We start from the raw sequence: 17,300 nt of genomic DNA, 5'->3' as shown, positions 1-17,300 counted from the left end.
TCCCGCTCGTGCCTATGGCGTGGAGCACCAGAGTGGAGGCCAGGGGAGCTGAAGGGAAGCACGGGACCCTAACCCACCCTCCATGTGGCACACCATGCCTTAGTGACCAGGCCAGGTACTGCCAGGGACCCTGGGCCACGTCCGATTCCAAAGAGCTCAAGCCTCACCAACCTTCATCCATCCTCTCCATAAAGGGCACCCTCCCCATCCCCTCTTCCCATACTGCCCCAGCTGCTCTCCCCTTCCCCTACCTGCATTGGCTCCCTTTCTTCCCATGTGAATAAGCTCCTCTATTCTCTGTCCTTCTCACACAATAGTTTCTTCTCCTTGTGCAGTGAAGGAGCTTGGCTTTCCCCTGAGAGCATGCTTCTCTGCAGTCATTTCTGCCAGAAGCTGGCTCTTGGCCACACCTCCAACCCCCTTCCAAACCAAGCTCCGCCTCTGGGGTGCACCTGACCCCATGCCAGCCTTCACCTTCTCTACTGCTGTCAGCACTCACCTTCCTAGTCTCTCTCCCTCTATCTTGCTCCCCATCCTAGAAGTGTTCAGCATCCATGTGGCCAGCTGGCCCCAGCCTCTGACCTTACACCCTTGAGCAGTTTCTGTGACCTTCACCTCAGTGGCAGCCACTCACTCTCAGGACAGGAGCTGGGATCTGCCCCACCTTGGACATCTCAGATGCTGCTTCCTTCCCACTGCCTCTGCTATTCTCAAGTCCCCTACCTCGCCTTCTTTCGCAGGGGCCCACAAACATCTCTCCTTCCTCCTCACCGGTCTGGCAGGCCATGCCCGCCTCTGGGTCTCCAGATCCTGGGTGCTGAGAGGGGTGCAGGCAGCTGCCAGACTGTGTACCCTGGGCCACAGCCACTCCCTCTGGCCTCTGGACCCGCCCCATCCTCAGTGTGGCCGAGGCCACCCTCCCCCACCTCCCAAGCCTGGACTTTTGGAAAGCCCCTAGACAGCTCCCATGCCCTTGGGCAGTCCCAAACCTCTACTGGTCATTACAAGTCCCCTACTGGACTCAGGCTCTTCACTGTACATGAGAGAATTGAGAGGAATCTCTTTTAACCTCCTGCAAATCATTATAGCCGTTCCCCTCTGGCTCCCATTAGGGCAAGAGATGTCCCTTTCCCTGTCCATGGCCCCTCCCCCAGCTGCCCTTGTCATCCCCTCACCCATTTTCATGGCATCTCCTCAGCCTACAACCCTACACCCCATTCTGGTCGCCCCAGGTCTCGCTCTTCCTCACTTGCTAGCTGCCACCTCCTAACCCCCTCATGCCACAGAAACCACCCTAACAAGGTCACCGGGAGCTTTCTCATCTTACCACTTAGTTCTTATTTTACAAGAACCTCTCTGTTGCATTTGCTTTATCCCCCTCTGCCCTGGGAGCCTCTCCTCCCCCAGTTTCTCAGCTGGTGCTCCTTGGGCCTCCGTCCAGCCCTCCTCCCCATCTCCAACTCCTAGACCCCTGCCTTCCGCTGATGTGGTATTGCCCACAAGGCTCTGTGAGGCTCCCCTCACTGGACCCACCCCCCTTGGCTGAGCAGACGCACCCTAAGGCTCCACGGACCCCGACGTCCACAGTTCTAGGAGTGTGTGTGTTGGGGGGGGGGGGGTGTTTGGCCCAAGGCTTCCACCCTGTATGGCCCACCTTCTGCTGTCATTTCCAGCCCAGAGGCCCGCAGAAACCACCCACTCAACTTGTCCAGCATGAAACTTGGGTGTCTCCCTTCTCAAATATGCACCACGTCTAGAGACCCTATCCCAGTGAACAGCACCACCCGCAGAGTCACCCAGACCAGACACCTGGAGGGTTCCTTGTTCCCCTCCCCCACCCCCACCTGGGCATACAGTTAACAAGCCCCCCGGGGAATCTGCTTTAATATTTCTCTAATATCACATCATCTCATGACCATCCTGAGGCAACTTCTCTCATCACATCCACCACTATCTGTGTCCTGAGCCATCAGAAGACCTCCAGCTACTCTCCACACCCAGCATCAGGAAACTTTCTAAAGCAAATGGTGAATCTTGTCCCCCTTCCCCTTAAAATGCTTCAGGTGCCTTATAGCGCCCTCAGGACGAAGCTTAACCTCCTGGGCAGGGCTTAGAGGGGCCTTCCAGGGGCTGAGGCCCAGGGCCTCGGGTCCTGCCCCTCACCAGCCAGCCTCAGCCCCCACTCTCTGCTTCTACCTTAGTTCCCTGCACATGCAGTGCTGTTTTTCACCTCTGCGTCCGCTGGTGCTGACTTCCTTTGCTTGGCTAATTTCGGTTGGTTCTTTAAGACAATTCAGGTCTCCCCTCCTCCCAGCCCTGCACCCAAATTCCATCCAGGCCCACGGCCTTGCACTCTCCAGACTTCTTGGTGCATGAGAAACATTAGTGCAAGGGCGCCTGGGTGGCTGTCGGTTAGGTTAAGTGACCGACTGACTTTTGGTTTCCGCTCAGGTCATGATCTTCCGGTCGTAGGATGGACTCCACACTGAGTGTGCAGTCTGCTTAAGATCCTCTCTCTCTTTCTCCCTCTGCCCCTCTCCCCTCTCTCTAAAAAAAGGAAAAGAAACAGTGCAGAGGGACTACTAACGCCCCTCCCCCGTTCTTTTATAGGTTTTTCTTTTCTTTAAATTTAAGGAACCTGCTTTGCAAAAGCAGCTAGAGCCTTGCCTGCTAAGACCCTCCCTACACAGAAATCCTGGTGGTCTTCCCATGGGCTAGGTTCGCTGAGAAAATGAGTGACTAGATGCGTGAACTGGAGGGTGCATTATCTATCTCCTGCCCACTGTGGGACAGACTCGGTCCCCAGTTTGCGCGCGGCGTGGGTGCGGGGGGCGTTGACTGGCAGGGCTGGGGCTCACCCAGGCAACTGCGGCCATCCGGCGCAGGCGCGTAGCCCTGGGCGCACGTGCAGCGGAAGGAGCCTGGGAGGTTCTCGCACCAGCCCGGTGAGCAGGGGCTGCCCTCGGCGCACTCGTTCACGTCTGCGGCAGAGAAGACTCACCTCGGTCGCCACCCCACTGGGCCTGGCACTGTGTCGGGGTGGGGGTCTCCCCCGCCCAGTATGGGGGGCGCCGCCTGCGACGCGACTCTCACGAACATAAGCCCTGCCCCTGCCCTAACCGGACCCCGAAACTGCCCGGTCGCGGGGGACCCCTCTCGGATGGGCCCCGCCCATTTGCCTTCGAACCCGCCCGTCCGGCATCTAGGCCCCGCCCTCACCGCGGCAGGCCCCGCCCCCCTGGCTGCGGTAGCCGGGCTGACAGGCAATGCACTTGAAGCTCCCGGGTTTGTTCTCGCATTTGCCATCCGGACAGGAGCTAGGGTCTCGGCACTCGTCGATGTCTGCGTGGGTGAGGCGAGAAGGAGGCAGACCCATTTGGGGACATCGTGCCCGACCAGGCCCTCAGTATCCTTGGCAGGACCTCCCTCCGTCACGGATCAACGGGGCCCCCTGGGACCTCAGGGCTCCCGCACCCCAACCTCTGAGGGGCCCAGAGCTGGAGTCCAGGCCCCCTGCCCCCACGCCAGGCCGAGGGACAGCGGAGGACCCCCTGTCGGCCCGGATGGGGTCTTCCCCCACCTTCGCACACGGGCGGTCGTGAGGCTTTGAGCCGGTAGCCGGGGTAACAGTTGCACTTGTAGTGACCCGGGAAGTTGAGGCAGAAGCCGCCGTCGCCGCACAGGTGGGGCTTGGCGCACTCGTTCAGGTCTGCGCGGGAGGAAGAGGGCGCGAGGGGGGCGCCAGGGGCGGCAGAGGCGGTTACGCGGCGGTCGGGACGAGGGCCCCCCATCCCCCCAGCCTCCGCGCCGCCCCGGCCGGGCCGCGCTCACCCACGCACGAGCGCCCCCCGGCGCCCACGTGCAGGCGGTAGCCGCGGTTGCAGTGGCAGTTGTAGGAGCCGCCCGTGTTCATGCAGATGCCCCTCCCGGCGCCGCACGGCTCCGCCTCGCACTCGTTCACGTCTGGGGAGGACGCGCGGGCGGCGAGACGTCAGAGGGATATGGGGACCCGAGGCCGCCCCCGGGCCGCCCGCCCGGCCGCCCGCGCTCACCCACGCAGTAGCGGTGCTGCGGGTGCGACCGGTAGCCCGGATTGCAATGGCAGGAGTAGTCCGAGGGGCCCGGGACGCACTCGCCGTGGCCACAGATGTTCTGGTTCAGTCGGCACTCGTCTGTCTCTGGCGGGGGGGCGGGGAGGGGGGGAGATGACGGGGGGGGGGGGAGCATGGGGCTGAGCAGGAAGCACTCACTTTCTGCCACGTTCCCCGGGCGGACCTCCATACCCCATTCTTAATAACCCAGATACCTGAGAGCCTGGTCACACCATGACCTCAGGCCCCTGTACACTCATACGCCAATCCTAGGATTTCCTATACCTCTATCCCAGATCACCCCAGCATCACGACCCCAGATAGCAACCCCGGGTCCCCGACATCCCTCTCCTCAACTCCAGGATCCCTGATATTTCTATTTCTACTCACTATATTCTGTCTCCCCCTCACCCCAAACCCGATCACATCCCCTCAGGGCCTCAGTCATCCCAATGCCCCTACCCAAGGGGCTCTAAGACCCTCCCCTCCAGTCACCTCAATATTTAAAATCCCGCAGCATTTGTTACTCCCATATCCTCTAGCCCAGTGACCCCAACACCCTTGCCTTAGGGACCCGGGTCCCCCATTCCAGAATGGTTGATTTCCTCCCCTTCCCAAGGCAGGCAGGAGCTCCTTCCTGGGAATCTGGCTTGCCCCTTGGTGGATATGTAGGCAGTCAGATCCAGAAACCCCCTTCACTTTCTTTGTCAACAGTCTCACTGAGCTCCCTCACTCCCCCTCTCCCTTCCCCCCCACCTGCAGCCCAGGCCTTGACCCTGAACCCTGCCCCACCCAAACACACCTGGTGAGCTGCTCTTTTTGCCTAGAGTACCTCTCCCTACACCTAATACCCTCTCCTCTGAGAAGCCTCCCCAGATGCCTCTTCCCCCACATTCCCACAACCCCCAGGGCTGTCACTGCATTGTCCTAGCCTGTACAGGCCTCCTGGGCAGCCACCTTCTGCCTGAGCCATCACTCCCCCCTCCCCCAGCCCATCTAGCCTCCTAGATTTCAATGGGGCCGGTGGCTCCTTGTAGCTTTGGAGTCCACACAGACTTGGGCTTGAACCTGGCTCAGATGTGTGATCTGAGGGCAAGATACTGAACCTGAGCGTCTGTTTTCTCATCTGGAAGATGAAGCTACCAGTGTTCACTTTCAGAGTATGAGAAAGTTAAGTGATGTTTAGTACGTAAAACTCCCCGGTCGGTGCCTGGCACAAGGCAATTGCTCAGCCATAGCTAGCAATTATCATGATGCCCCAAACCCTACAGACACTTCCCACAGCCTTTGGGATCAAACCCAAGCCTCTGAACAAGGCTCCACGCGTCGGCCCTCCCTTGGTTCAGAAACACGGGGCTGTGTGGTTTTCCCTCCTCCACCAGTGTTTCCATGTCTCCGTGCCTTTGCCTAAACTTCACTTGGAGTGTCCCGTTTTCCCAACCTGCACACCCATTTCTTCCCCACTTCTTCTCCTTAATTTCCAACACTCTTTAAAGCCCTGCTAGCCTTCTCTCATTGCCACCCTACATATTGTCATAATCCCCAGACTTCTTCTCTGATTTACTTTTTCATGGCATTTATGAGACATCCTGGATTTTTAGTTACTGATCTGTTTTCTGTTTACTGTGCAAGAACAGGGAATTTTTGTCTTTTGCTTACTACTGTATCCCCAGCACCTAAACCGTGTCTGGCACATAACAGGTACTCAGTAAGTATTTGTTGAATGAATGAATAAGTACCGTCAGACTGGGCTGACCACCACAATACCCGGATCCTTCAAGGTTGCACACCAAGGCTTCCCCAGAGCCCAGCCCAGGGCCAGGCACACAGGAAGCCTGGGTGGAGGGTTCGTGCTCAGGAATGATGGGGGGAGGGGGCGGTAAGGGAGGACTGAAATTAAGCCAGGGACCTGGCCTCTCCAGGACATAGCCTACGTGGGCAGGTCTTACCTGTGACCTGGGTAGGAGCAATCTCCACTGCACTGCGGGAAGGGGGCAGGTCTGGCAGGAACCAACGCACGGTGGGAGGCGAGGGCCTGGAGATCAACTCTGTAGGTGACAGTGTTCGCCGTCAGGGGGTGTGGAGGATGGGAGAGCCGCCCCTCTCCAGGCAGGCCAGTGGCTGGGACTTCACACCCATCTTCACTATCCCCGGATGGCTAAGCTGTCAACCACCCCCCAGTGACAGTCCTTGAGGACTGGTTCCTCCAGCACCGCCCAGCTCACCAGGGTAGGGCCTGGCAGGAGATGTGGTGGCGGTCAGGTGGCTCTGCTGTGCCGACTGTTCCTCCATCACTGGCTGTGAGTGACAGCAGCATGAGCCCTCTGTCTCCTTGGCTTCCCCGCTCCTCCCACCTGGGCTCTCATACTCACTGAGTCCGTGCTCACCCCTAAAAGGGAAGAAGATGGGGCCATTAGCGCAGGGCTGGGAAAAGAGAGTTAAGACTGGGATTGGCAGTTGGTATTTGTGGTTAGGGTCTCTAAGAGTTCAGCAGTCATGTCTCTGGGTCAGGTGTCAAGAGTTAGATCCTGGAGTCAGGGGGCGTTTGCATCACGGGTCAGGGGAACGGGTATGGGGAGCGATGGTTGGTCAAGGTCCTTGGGTTATCGAGAAAGACTCAGGAGGTTACAGCTAGGGCCAAATCCTTGGGTCAGGAGACAGAAGGTCAGATCTAGGGACAGCATTCGGACTGGATCAGTGCCCTGGTTTGGAAATCAAAGGGGTTCCAGGGTCAGAGGAATAGATCCGGAGGGCAATGGGTGGTCAGATCCTGTCCATCAGGGGGTTAAATCCTGGGGTGACAACCTTGGTTCGGGACGAGAGGGTCGATTCTGGGGGTCAGTGATGAGGTCAAGGATGAGGAGCTAGGGGTTAGACTCTGAGGTCACATCTGTGGATGGGGAGCCAGGGGATCGAGTCTTAAGGCATTCATCATCTGTCAGGGAACAGAAAGGCTCAGGCCAGACCTCGTTCTTCCTCCGCGTCCTCAGGTGGCGGTGCCCGGCTGGGGCTCTCAGGATGCTGCTGGGGCTTGGGTGGCCCGTCAGGGTGCAGGAAAAGGGAAAAATCACTTTCGCCTTGAATGGTGAGGGTCTGGTGGGAAGTGAGGATGTGGTACCCCTTCCCAGCTGGACAGATCTCCTTGAAGGCAGCTGCGGCCAGAGGGAGGGGCAGAGAAGTGAGTGTTTCCTGGACGGGCACAGAGACGGCCCCTTCGCCCCGCATGCCCCAGGCTCACCAGTGCCATCAGCCGGGCAGCGCTGGCACCTCGCGCCCCAGGCCTTGCCCACGCTGCAGCAGCAGAGCTGGCGGGTGAGGCGCGTGGTCAGCGGGTGCTGGCACTGGTGCTCGGGGCTCACCAGGCGGAAGCACAGGCTCTTCTCCTCTGGCTTGTCCGCTGCGGGGGCCAGTGGCAGGCATGGTCACCTGGGCCTGATCGCCGCCCATGTCCCTCTTCCAAGCTGCTCCAGGCCTTGCCTCTCTGGCCCAGACAACCCTTGATCCTCCTGTGGCCTCTGACCTCAGGTGACCCCGAACTCACGTGATCCCCGAACCCGTGTTTCTCTGACCTCATGTGACCCCTGAAATCTCTGTGACCGCTGGCCCCACTGACCCCTGATTCTAGTTGCTGTATGTAGGGCTTTATCCCTCCTACCCACCAAGACCATGATCTCCTACAACCCTCACTCTATATAGTCCCTGACCCCATGTGACCTCTGACCAGATCTCAAGTGACTCCTGACCCCACTTATCCCTGATCCTATCGGCTCGGGGCCTCGATCCTCCTGCAATCAACCCTTGACCACACGGTGACCTCTGGGACCTCTCTGATCCTTGCCGCTTGCTGCTTGGAGGTCCATGCCTGTGACTTCCCAGGGACCTGAGCCCCCCCATTCTCACCAATGCACTGCGTTCGGGAGGGGCCCAAGCTATGGCCAGGTGGGCAGACGCAGCGATAGGAGCCGGGGTTGTTGAGGCAGTCACCATGGCGACACATGCCGGGCATCGCGCACTCGTTGATGTCTGTGGTAAGCAGGAATGTGATCCCTCTAGTCTGGGGCCATAGGGTGACAGCAAGCTACTCCGAACACCTCAGGGTCCTGCCCCAGCCCCGCCTGCTCCCTCAGTCACCTGGGGGCCTCCCCCAGTGACAACTGGCTTGCCCCTCCAGCCCACAGAATCTCCTGGCTGGCCGTACCCTGGCAATGGGTGCTGTTGAGTCTCTTGTAGCCCTGAGGGCAGTCAGCGCCCACCTCCCCACGTACAGGTCCTGGTTTCTGCACCCCTGTGTCTGCAGAGAGAGGAGACGGTGGCAGGGGAGGACACTGGGGGTCCTGCAGGGGAGGGGGGAAAGGAGGGCCATGGGGAGGAGCAGAGTGGGATGGGTGAGAGGAATCTGGAGGGCAGGGAGAGGCTCGGGCGGCACCGGCTGGGTCCTCTCCTGCAGGGGAGGAAGAGGTATGCAGAGGTCCACCCTGCAGTGATGGGGATCCCGGAGCCCAGGCACTCACACTGTAGCTGGGGGCACTTATGACACTTGCTCTGGCCCCACGCGGTGCCGATGCTCCCACAGCAGTCTTCCTGCTTGGTGAGGCCGGGGAGGGGGTTGCTGCCGCACTAGGGGAAGTTGGGACTGGGGTCACAGGGCGCCCAGCCCCACCCAGCCTCCCTCCCCAGGCCCTTTTCCTCCCTTCTCGGCCCGTGGGCCCCCGTTTTGTGCAATCCCCGTTTAGTTGGGACAGGACAACCCTGGGAGACCGAAGGTCCGGTCCAGCTGGACTGTGGATTCACTCACAGGCTGCTTGGGCAGTGTGTCCTGGAAGCAGCGGCCCAAGGGCTTCTGGGTGGGTGGCCGGGGGTGCTGGGGCTTGGGGTGCGGCAGCAGGTGCTGCGAGGGGGCTGGGCCCTCGGCGTTCGGCCCCTCGATGCGGTGAACTTGGACCGAGGCATCGGGAGGATGGTGCACGCGCACGTTCACCACGGGGGGCGGGGCCTGCACTGGGGGGGGGGCGGGGCACGGTGGCTTCAGGGCTGCCCCGCACCACCGGTTGCGGGTGCGGTCGCTCATTCCGGTCCCGCCACCCTAGTGTCCGCCCACTTCGGCCACCCCGGGTCTGCCCGTGGTCCGGTACCTTCCGCTGAGATCTGTCCTGGCCCGAGGGGCACCAGGAAGGCTGCATGCTGGGCAGGGGGCCCCTCCCCGGGCCCGGGCGGATCAGCGATCACCTGGACCGCGTAGATGGCATGCTTGCTGGCTACAGACTCGCTTTCTGGAGCCAGGGGCGGAAGCGCGCCTGTTGACAGGGCCCCGGCCCGGCCAAGCCCGGGGCCTGCGCCGCCGGTGACCCCGCCAGCTCCTCCAGCGGGCACCTGGCAGAAGCGACCGGTGAAGTCCGGGGGACACAGGCACTGGTTTCGGGAGGAACACTGGCCGCCGTTCATGCAGGGCAGAGGGCACACCACTGGGGAGGGGAGGTGGATCAGGAACCGGGCCCACCGGCCCTCCCAGCCCCCAGGTCTGCTCCCTCACCCACAGCCTGCCTCTTTCCCCTCCTCCCTACTTCCTTGCCACCCACTGGCCCTGTCCTTGAGAAGCTGGCTTTCGGAACACATAGAAACTGCCCTATAGGTCTTCCAACATCCTACTACCCACGTTGGCTTCTGGAGTCTTAAGTCCTGTACTTAAATCCTAGCTAGGAGGCCACGTGCCAGCTGTGTGGCCCTGAGCCCCGTGCCTCAGTGTCCTCGTCTGTAGGGATGTTTGTTGTGTCTCTGAAATGAGGTCACGCCTGTACAAACACTCAGTGCCATGCACGCTGAGTGTTTAATAAGTAGTTGCAAATGATGAGGACGATCGTGGTGATGGAGCAGATTTTCTCTCCTCTGGATTTCCCTCCAAACGTTCCTGGGAATGTGATCTCTATGTGGCCCTTCCTCCTTTTCTAAATTCTCCCCATTCAGACCTCAGCCCTCTCCAGGTTCGCCCTCTCCCTCCCTCCCTTTGCCTTGCCATGCCAGGGCCCACATCTCTAGCTGCTACCTCTCTGGGACCTCTCTTGGGCACCTCCACCCAGGGGACACTGTCTGAAATCAGCATCCTGCCCCCACCCCTCCCTCTGGACTACCGCTGGGGAATCCCTGCCAGCCAAGGTCGTTCTACTGAGCCTCAGAGGCCGCATCTCTCCTGCTCCACTCCACCCAGTTCCGGCCTCTCTACAGTCTCATGAACCCATGTCCCTCCCTGCCATGCCCTCTGCCCCTCTGGTGCCTTGTGTCTTGCCACCCATCCTCCTCCCCGGCTTCCTGCCTCTTTCTCTCTCCTGCCTGTCCACAGCCCAGCACCCCCAGAGAAACGAGCCTCAGGCAAAGCCCTGGCGTATCACATCCCTGCTCACTCCTCGCTTCCTTGCACAAACATTTAAGGCTCTCCATGGCCCAGAATGAACCTTCTTTACGTCCATCCCCCTCTGCTCTTTCCACGTGGACCCCATGCCTCAGGACTCCTCTCCCTCCTCCTACAAATGGGTCACATCTCCTGCCTCCATGGCTTTATTTATGCCACCCTCCCTCAGGGCCCTGTCCCTCCACCTCTACATAGTCAAATATTATCCTTCCGGCCTCAGTTTCTCCTCCTGGGAGCTTTTCCATGTATCCCCGCCACACCTCTGTTCTCTCTCCTGAGTTATCACCCTCTGTCCTGCTCTGCCTGGCACTTAACTTGGTTATATTTATGTCTGTCTCTCACAACACGAAGAGTGTTTTGGAGGGTACGGCTGGGTCTGCCTCAGCTCTGGGTCTCAGAGGAGGTTCAGGGGGAATGACTGAAGGACTGAGTGGCAGGCTGGGACCTATGTCTTTCTGTCACACACACACTCACATCTCACATCCAGCCTTGGGGCCCTGAGCTCACACACCAGACCGAGCCCCTCTCCTGCCTGCCCCATGGCTGCCCTCACTTCCCAGGATGGAAAGCTGGAGGTGATGCTCTTCTGGACACCTGCATGGCCTCAGAGGGCCAACCCACATCCATGGCCGTCAGGGCCTGGCTAAGAGCATCCCGGCCCAGCCCATCCTTCCAGGACTCTCAGGGCAGAAGGGGTGTGTCCTGGGCTGGGGGAGGCAGGATCCTCTCCTTCCTGCCTCCCAGTGAGTCACCCATAGCGGTGAGGGTGACCTCTCAATGACACCCGCCCACTGTGGCCTGGGCTCTGAGCCTGGGGGATGTGGGCAGCACAGATGGAGACAGCAGCCTGGGCAGGATGGCCAGGGGGTCTGGGAGGCTGGGCCCATATACACTCACATGCACGGTCATCTCCTCTGTCTGTCTCTCTCTCTCTGTCACACACACACACACACACACACACACACACACACGCATTCATTTTGGCACCAACACAAGCTCACAGAAACACTCCCATAGTGACTGGAGACATACACCCAGGACAACACAAAGGAACATGTAATTAATCACAGAGTGTCACTGCAAAGCCCATGCATGCACACGCACACACGCACATCTCATGAGACTCTGAGCCACATCAGTGGAGTTCCTTGGGTCTGTGAGTCGGTATGTTGAGTATAGGAATGTGTAAGAGGGGCCGTTTCGCTGGTGCCATCCTGGGCCCGGCCTAATTACCCTGTCCAGGAGGGTAATTACTGCTGGGACACCTCCCCCAGCCTGGCCCACAGGGCCTTGCGGGGAGGAGAGCTGAGCCCCAGGCCTTGCCCTTTGAAGAGAGATGCTGAGGAAGGGGTAGGCTCCGAGTGGAACTGGGGAGTCATGAGGGATTGTTGGGGAGGGGAGACTCTGAGGCAGAGCTCCTGAGATCTTATGGGGGAGGCATAGATGGGGTGCCAGGGAGAAGATGGACTGAGGACCCCAAACAGCCCCCACCTCCAGGCCTGCACTCCGCCTGTTAGGCCTCAGCACCCCTCCCCTCCAAGACCTTGCCAACATCTAACTTCTTCACCCCCAGCCCTGACCTTGGCTCCTCCCCCCAGAGCATGCAGGTGTCTACCCCTGGCAGGCCCTACTTTAGACGTTTTGAAAAGATTTCTCCTGTTTCTTCCAGCAACTCTGTTTCTTAGGGGAGAATTTGTCCCTTCTCTGAGACCTCCTTGGCCCCAGCTCACATCCCTCAAAAGCCCCTGTGTAATGACCCTGACTCCCTCTCAGAACCCAGCACCTTCCGAGCGGCCTGTATCATGCAGAACCCCAGCATGACTGCACACCTTAGGCCTCAACCCTGCCCCAAAGCTGTGAAGTCCCGGTCCACGCGGCCCTCCAGCTGTGGCCGCAGGACTCCAGCCTCCCAAGCCCCTCGTGTCCCCCCCGGCCCCAGGCCCCCAGAGCTCTGCACTCCGCACCCTGCGCCCCCCATGTGTCACAGACCCTACCCCACCAGGTATCCCGCATTTGTCCTGCTGTCTGCCTTCCCGCGTCCCCCACCCGGGCCCCCGGGCCCTCACCCACGCGGAAGCCGGAGCCCGTGAGCGTATCGGTGCTGTGGCCGTTCTCTCCGATGAGCGTCATGTTGGAGCCCTGCTGACAACTGTCCCGACACTGGCCCTTGAGGCAGGTCCGCTTGCAGATCACCGGCGCAAAGACCACCTTGAAGCGCTCCCGGGCCAGCGCCCCGCCCCCGCCGGCGCCCCGCTCGCCCGCCGGCCCCGCCTCGGCCCCGCCGCCCGGGCCCAGCAGCAGCAGCAGCAGCAGCAGCAGCGCCAGCAGCCCCGCCGCCCCCGCCCCGCGCATCTCAGGGGCCAGGCCGCCAGCAGCCCCGCGGGGCCCGGGCATCCGGGGCCGCAGGACCCGGGGGGCGCGCCCGGGCCGGGGCTATGGTCGCGGCGCCCCCCGGGGGGGGGGGTGAGGGGGGTGGGGTAGCAAGCCGGGAGCCCCGGGAGAGGGGGGAGAGAGGGCAGCGAGGGAGAGGAACGGAGGAAGCGCGCGGGGAGGGGACGGCAGGCGCGGCCGGGGGCCCGGTGCGAGGCCAAGAGATGGAGGCTGGACCGCGGGGAGCCCGGAAACTTCCAGAGCCCCGGGAAGGAGCCCAGCCACGAGCCGGGGCCGGGGGCCTGCGAAGGCCCCGAAGTGAGGCGGCCGCGCGGAGGCCGAGCGGGTTGAGGCGGAGAGGAGGAGCGAGGGGAGAGGAAGGCCGGGCGGCCGGCCCGCTCCGCGCCTCCCCCGGCCGGGCTGGGCTCCCGCGGCCGCCGGGAAGCAGGGAGCGCGCGGGGCGGACGCAGGGAGAAGTGAGCAGTTGTTTTCCCTGGCTGCGGCGCGGCGGCGGCGGCGAAGGGGGCTGGGACGCTGGCCCCGGGCCAGGGAGACAGTTTTTTTTTTTTTTTTTTTTCCAGTTTCAAGCGTCGCCGCTGCCGCCCGGAGGAGCGAGGGCGTGCGGGCGGGCGGGGGCCGGGGGGGGGGGGGGGGGGTCCCCCCCCCAGATGCCCGCCCCGCCGGAACCCGCCGCCGCCGCCGCCGCGCTGGGCGCCTGCCAGAGGGCCCTCACCTGGGCCGCCGGCCGGGCCGCCGGATTCCTCCGGGCGGGGCGGCGAGGCCGCGTCAGAGCGGGAAACCGAGGCTGGGGGAGGAATTCGGGGCCCGGCCGGGTCACGCGGCCGCCGGGGCGGCCAGGTGGGGCTGGAACCCAGGCCTCTCAGCCCTTTCCCAGCCTCCCTTGCGCACGTGGGGGGCTCACCACCCCAGAGTCACTTCTCATTAGTGCCGCTCCACTCGCCTCCGAGGAGGGGGCTCCAGGAGAGGGCACCCTTGGGCCAGGGGCTCCGAGAGCCGGAAGAGGGGCCGAAAGAACGAAGCTGGAGGCCCGGCTTCCCTGCCAACACCCCCCCACCCCCCAATGGCTTCCTGGTGCCCACCCTGCCCCCACCCCCTTCGCCTTGTCTGGCCGAGCTGGCGGGGCTGGCTCTGGGCCTCAGACACTCTGGAATCGCCAAGGTCTGAGCTCAGGGCCTGGCCCCCTTCCCAGGCTAACAGCCGGGAGGAGGGGGGTGCTGCTTGAGGGCCCAGGGGGCTGGGGAGGGGCACAGCAGGGCCCCAGGGCAGGGGTTGGCAGGGGCTGGGGAGGGGCCTTGGGTTTGGTAAAGCTTCAGAGGAGCCAGGCCTGTCCACTGGTCTGGAAAGGAAGCCCTGGAGGCCTGCTGTGTCCTGGGGCCCCAACTGTGCCCACAGGGCCCGGCCAGGAGACCCCAGGATTCAGTGTCTGACTCACAGAACTCAGCAGGGGGTGGGTGTGACCAGGGTATCCTGAGCAGCTCACTGCCAGGTCAGAGCAGCACCCAACCCTCTCCTGTTGGGCCCTGGGGGTGGCAGTCTGACCGGGGGAGGGGGTTCAGGGACTTGCCTTTAGGAACACCTGTCCAAGGAACTCATGGTTTTTACTGTGAGGGTGGATTTATTTGGATAGCTTTGGAGGGACTGAGGGAAACCCTTAAGTGGAGCCCCTGCCTGAAGTGCCCAGTGGGCTCTGACCTGTTCAGACAGCCTGGTGTTGCAGGGACGGGATGAGGCCGTGTCCTCAAGGGATCCCTACTGCTGGAGTCCCAAAGTGGATACGAGAGACAGCCCCACCCTCCCTCGGGGCTCAGATCACACACTGAGGCAGGGAATAATAGTGAGCGCTTACCACCTGCCAGGTTCAGGGCTGAGCAGGTCCATAGTCATTTTTTCCTCCTACTCATTTGAACCTGACCCTCCTCTGTTGAGAACAGGCTGTGGCTCCCCTTGGAACACAGCACAAACAGACCAGGGTTGGAGTCTTAATCTCTCCAAGCCCCAGTTTTCTCACCTGCGAAATGGGGCTCTGTTCATTCAACCAACTGAGAATCCGCCAGGTACCAAGCTCTTGCTAAGGTATAGGACCCATCCCTGCCTCACCTGGAGCCTCTGTAGAGGAGACTGACATGCAACAAGTCAATTCACAGGTGACTGTGACTACAATGGAGGCCTGTCGCTGCTGTGGTGGGACCTGGAGGTCCAGGAAGCCCCTCTGACAAAGGGACTTCTAAGCCGAAAGCTGGAGGAGGAACAGGAGTTCATGGGGGTACGTGTGAAGCCAGCCAAGCGGGAGGGAAGCCTGCAGGAGGCCTGAGGGATTGAGGGCGCAGGGATGGACAGAGGGCATGCAGGGCTGGGGGATGGGAGGGGGATGGACAGAGGGCATGCGGGGCTGGGGGATGGGAGGGGAGAGAGATTCAGTTCTTCTAGGAACTAAAAGAAGGCAAGCAAAACAACAGGGTGCAACATGGGAGAGGATATGGATGTGGGAGGCCACCCAGAGGAATTTGGTTTTTTTCATTTCAGTGGGACTGTATCAGGGCAAGAGGGGGTGTTGCTGCCATCACCCCAGAAGAGATGCTACATCCTGGGCACAGTGGAGATGTATTTGGGAGCTGGAATCTAGACCCTGGGTGAGTGGCCGGTACCCGACAGGCAGGTGGCACGAATGGCTCAGGGAGTCTGGCCTGAGCCCCAGGGTGGGTGAGGAAGGTGGCGGAGAGGGAGATGCTGGGAAGAGCCTGGGGTTCTGTTTGGGGCCTTGCTGAGTCTGAGATGCTTGTGTCATCCAGATAGAGACATCTCAACCCAGCGGTCTAGAGCTCAGACAGAACATCTGGCCCGAAGACACAGACTTGGGGTCCGTAGCATACAGGGGCATCGATGGCCACGGGAAAGGATGGGCTCAGCCTGGGAGAGAAGCAGGCCCTGGGTCAACCAGGGAGGTCCCCACTCCCAGGTCAGGGAGAGGAGGCAGAGTCGGAAGTGACTCACAAAGAGCAGCAGGAGGGAGCACGGAGGAAAGATTGAGAGGAGTGTTTGGGAGGAGAGTGTGGCCAGCAGTGTCCCCCGCTGCCGAAAGCAGGAGGGCGTGGTGACAGCCCTTCTTCAGGGGCTGCTGAGGGGACTCGGTGACTTAAGGCAGCGAAAGCAAGCACTCCGTCCAGTACCGGGCACATTCTGAGTGCTTAGTAAATGTTATCTGTCGTCATCACCAAACTCCTTAAGCTCAGTGGGGAGCCGGCAGGGAACAGAGGACACCTGCATGTGGGTGATTGAGGGGGCTGGATGGGAGGGACCGCTTACAGAGGACAAGGAGACCACCAGGGGCAACAGAGGGAAGCCCTGGCCGCTGAAGGAACTGGGGGGTGGGGGGGGGGGACCAACTACCCCACTAACCTAAGCCTGGAACCACAGGAGCTGGAGCTGGGGCCTGCAGCAGAGACCCTGGGCACCAGAGAGGGGGCTGGGCTGAGGCAATATTACTCTCGTCTCCTCTTGTCCTGCTGGGCCTCCCAGGGGCTGAGCCCCCAAAGCAGCCTGTGGGCAGGGGCCCCTGGGAGGTTTCAGCACATGAGGTTGGTCGTGGAGCAAGGAGGACAAAGAGGCAGAGTGGACCAGCAGGGTAGACTTTGGCAGTCCAGCTCTTGGGGCCTGCCCCTGTCTAGCCTCGTCTCCTGCGTCGCTATACCCAGCACCCCATCTCCCTAGGATCTACCAGCGTGCTTCCATGCCTCCTGGATAGAGTTCTCCTGTAAGTCCAAGGAGACCATGACCTTTTCGGTCATTCCAGATCGTTTCTGCTGCCCAACGGGTCTCCCCACTGCCACTTCTGCCCTCGTCCGTCTTCTACCTGGTGCCAGAGCTGCCTTTTTTGTTGTTGTTGTAAGTTTGTTTATTGAGAGAGAGAGACAGAGTGCGAGCCGAGTAGGGACAGAGAGAAAGGGCAGAGAGAGAATCCCAAGCAGTTTCTGCACCATCAGTGCAGAGCCCTACATGGGGCTCGAACCCACAAACTGTGAGATCATGACCCCAGCTGAAATCAAGAGTCCAATGCCCTGCGTTGGGCTCTGTGCTCTCAGCACGGAGCGTGCTTGTGATTCTCTCTCCCTCCTGCTCACACGTGCGTGTGTGCTTTCTCTCTCTCTCTCTCTCTCAAAATAAATAAATAAATAAACTTAAAAAAAAAAAAAAAACAACAAACCTGATTCCAACCATGCTACTCCCCTGCTTAAAAAGCCTCCAGTGGCTTCCCTTTGCTTGCTGGTCCCCAAGGTCCTCTGTGCCTCAGAGGTGCTGAGTTCTTGACTCTGCAGGGAATGAGGGTGGGGTCAATCCTTTTTGTCTAGGGTTCTTGCCTCTAGGAAGCATTTCTTTACATCTTTCTCTAAAACAGCCACCTCTGGCCCTCTGGGTCC

The 17,300-nt window shown here is 61.0% G+C and overlaps 1 protein-coding gene across 1 annotated transcript in view; it reads right to left on the bottom strand.

The window, feature by feature from the left end:
- The window catches only part of LTBP3 (latent transforming growth factor beta binding protein 3), a 17,079-nt gene extending 3,648 nt beyond the window's left edge, over positions 1-13,431 (bottom strand). The window contains exons 1-16 of the mRNA XM_049614874.1: positions 12,561-13,431; positions 9,224-9,553; positions 8,887-9,089; positions 8,603-8,708; positions 8,290-8,382; positions 7,992-8,114; positions 7,330-7,488; positions 7,058-7,243; positions 6,464-6,480; positions 6,317-6,389; positions 6,041-6,139; positions 4,053-4,178; positions 3,832-3,963; positions 3,581-3,709; positions 3,220-3,342; positions 2,741-2,981 (exon numbers count right to left, since the gene is read on the bottom strand). Of these exons, the coding sequence (XP_049470831.1) occupies positions 2,741-2,981; positions 3,220-3,342; positions 3,581-3,709; positions 3,832-3,963; positions 4,053-4,178; positions 6,041-6,139; positions 6,317-6,389; positions 6,464-6,480; positions 7,058-7,243; positions 7,330-7,488; positions 7,992-8,114; positions 8,290-8,382; positions 8,603-8,708; positions 8,887-9,089; positions 9,224-9,553; positions 12,561-12,888 (2,468 nt within the window). The 5' untranslated portion in view covers positions 12,889-13,431. The remainder of the gene's footprint in view (positions 1-2,740; positions 2,982-3,219; positions 3,343-3,580; positions 3,710-3,831; positions 3,964-4,052; positions 4,179-6,040; positions 6,140-6,316; positions 6,390-6,463; positions 6,481-7,057; positions 7,244-7,329; positions 7,489-7,991; positions 8,115-8,289; positions 8,383-8,602; positions 8,709-8,886; positions 9,090-9,223; positions 9,554-12,560) is intronic.
- Positions 13,432-17,300: the final 3,869 nt, after the last annotated feature.

Source organism: Panthera uncia, chromosome D1, assembly GCF_023721935.1.
Source record: "Panthera uncia isolate 11264 chromosome D1, Puncia_PCG_1.0, whole genome shotgun sequence".
In the NCBI taxonomy this organism is placed as follows: domain Eukaryota; kingdom Metazoa; phylum Chordata; class Mammalia; order Carnivora; family Felidae; genus Panthera; species Panthera uncia.
The sequence above is the reverse complement of the archived record's forward strand: the minus strand, read 5'-3'. Positions and strand labels throughout refer to the sequence as shown.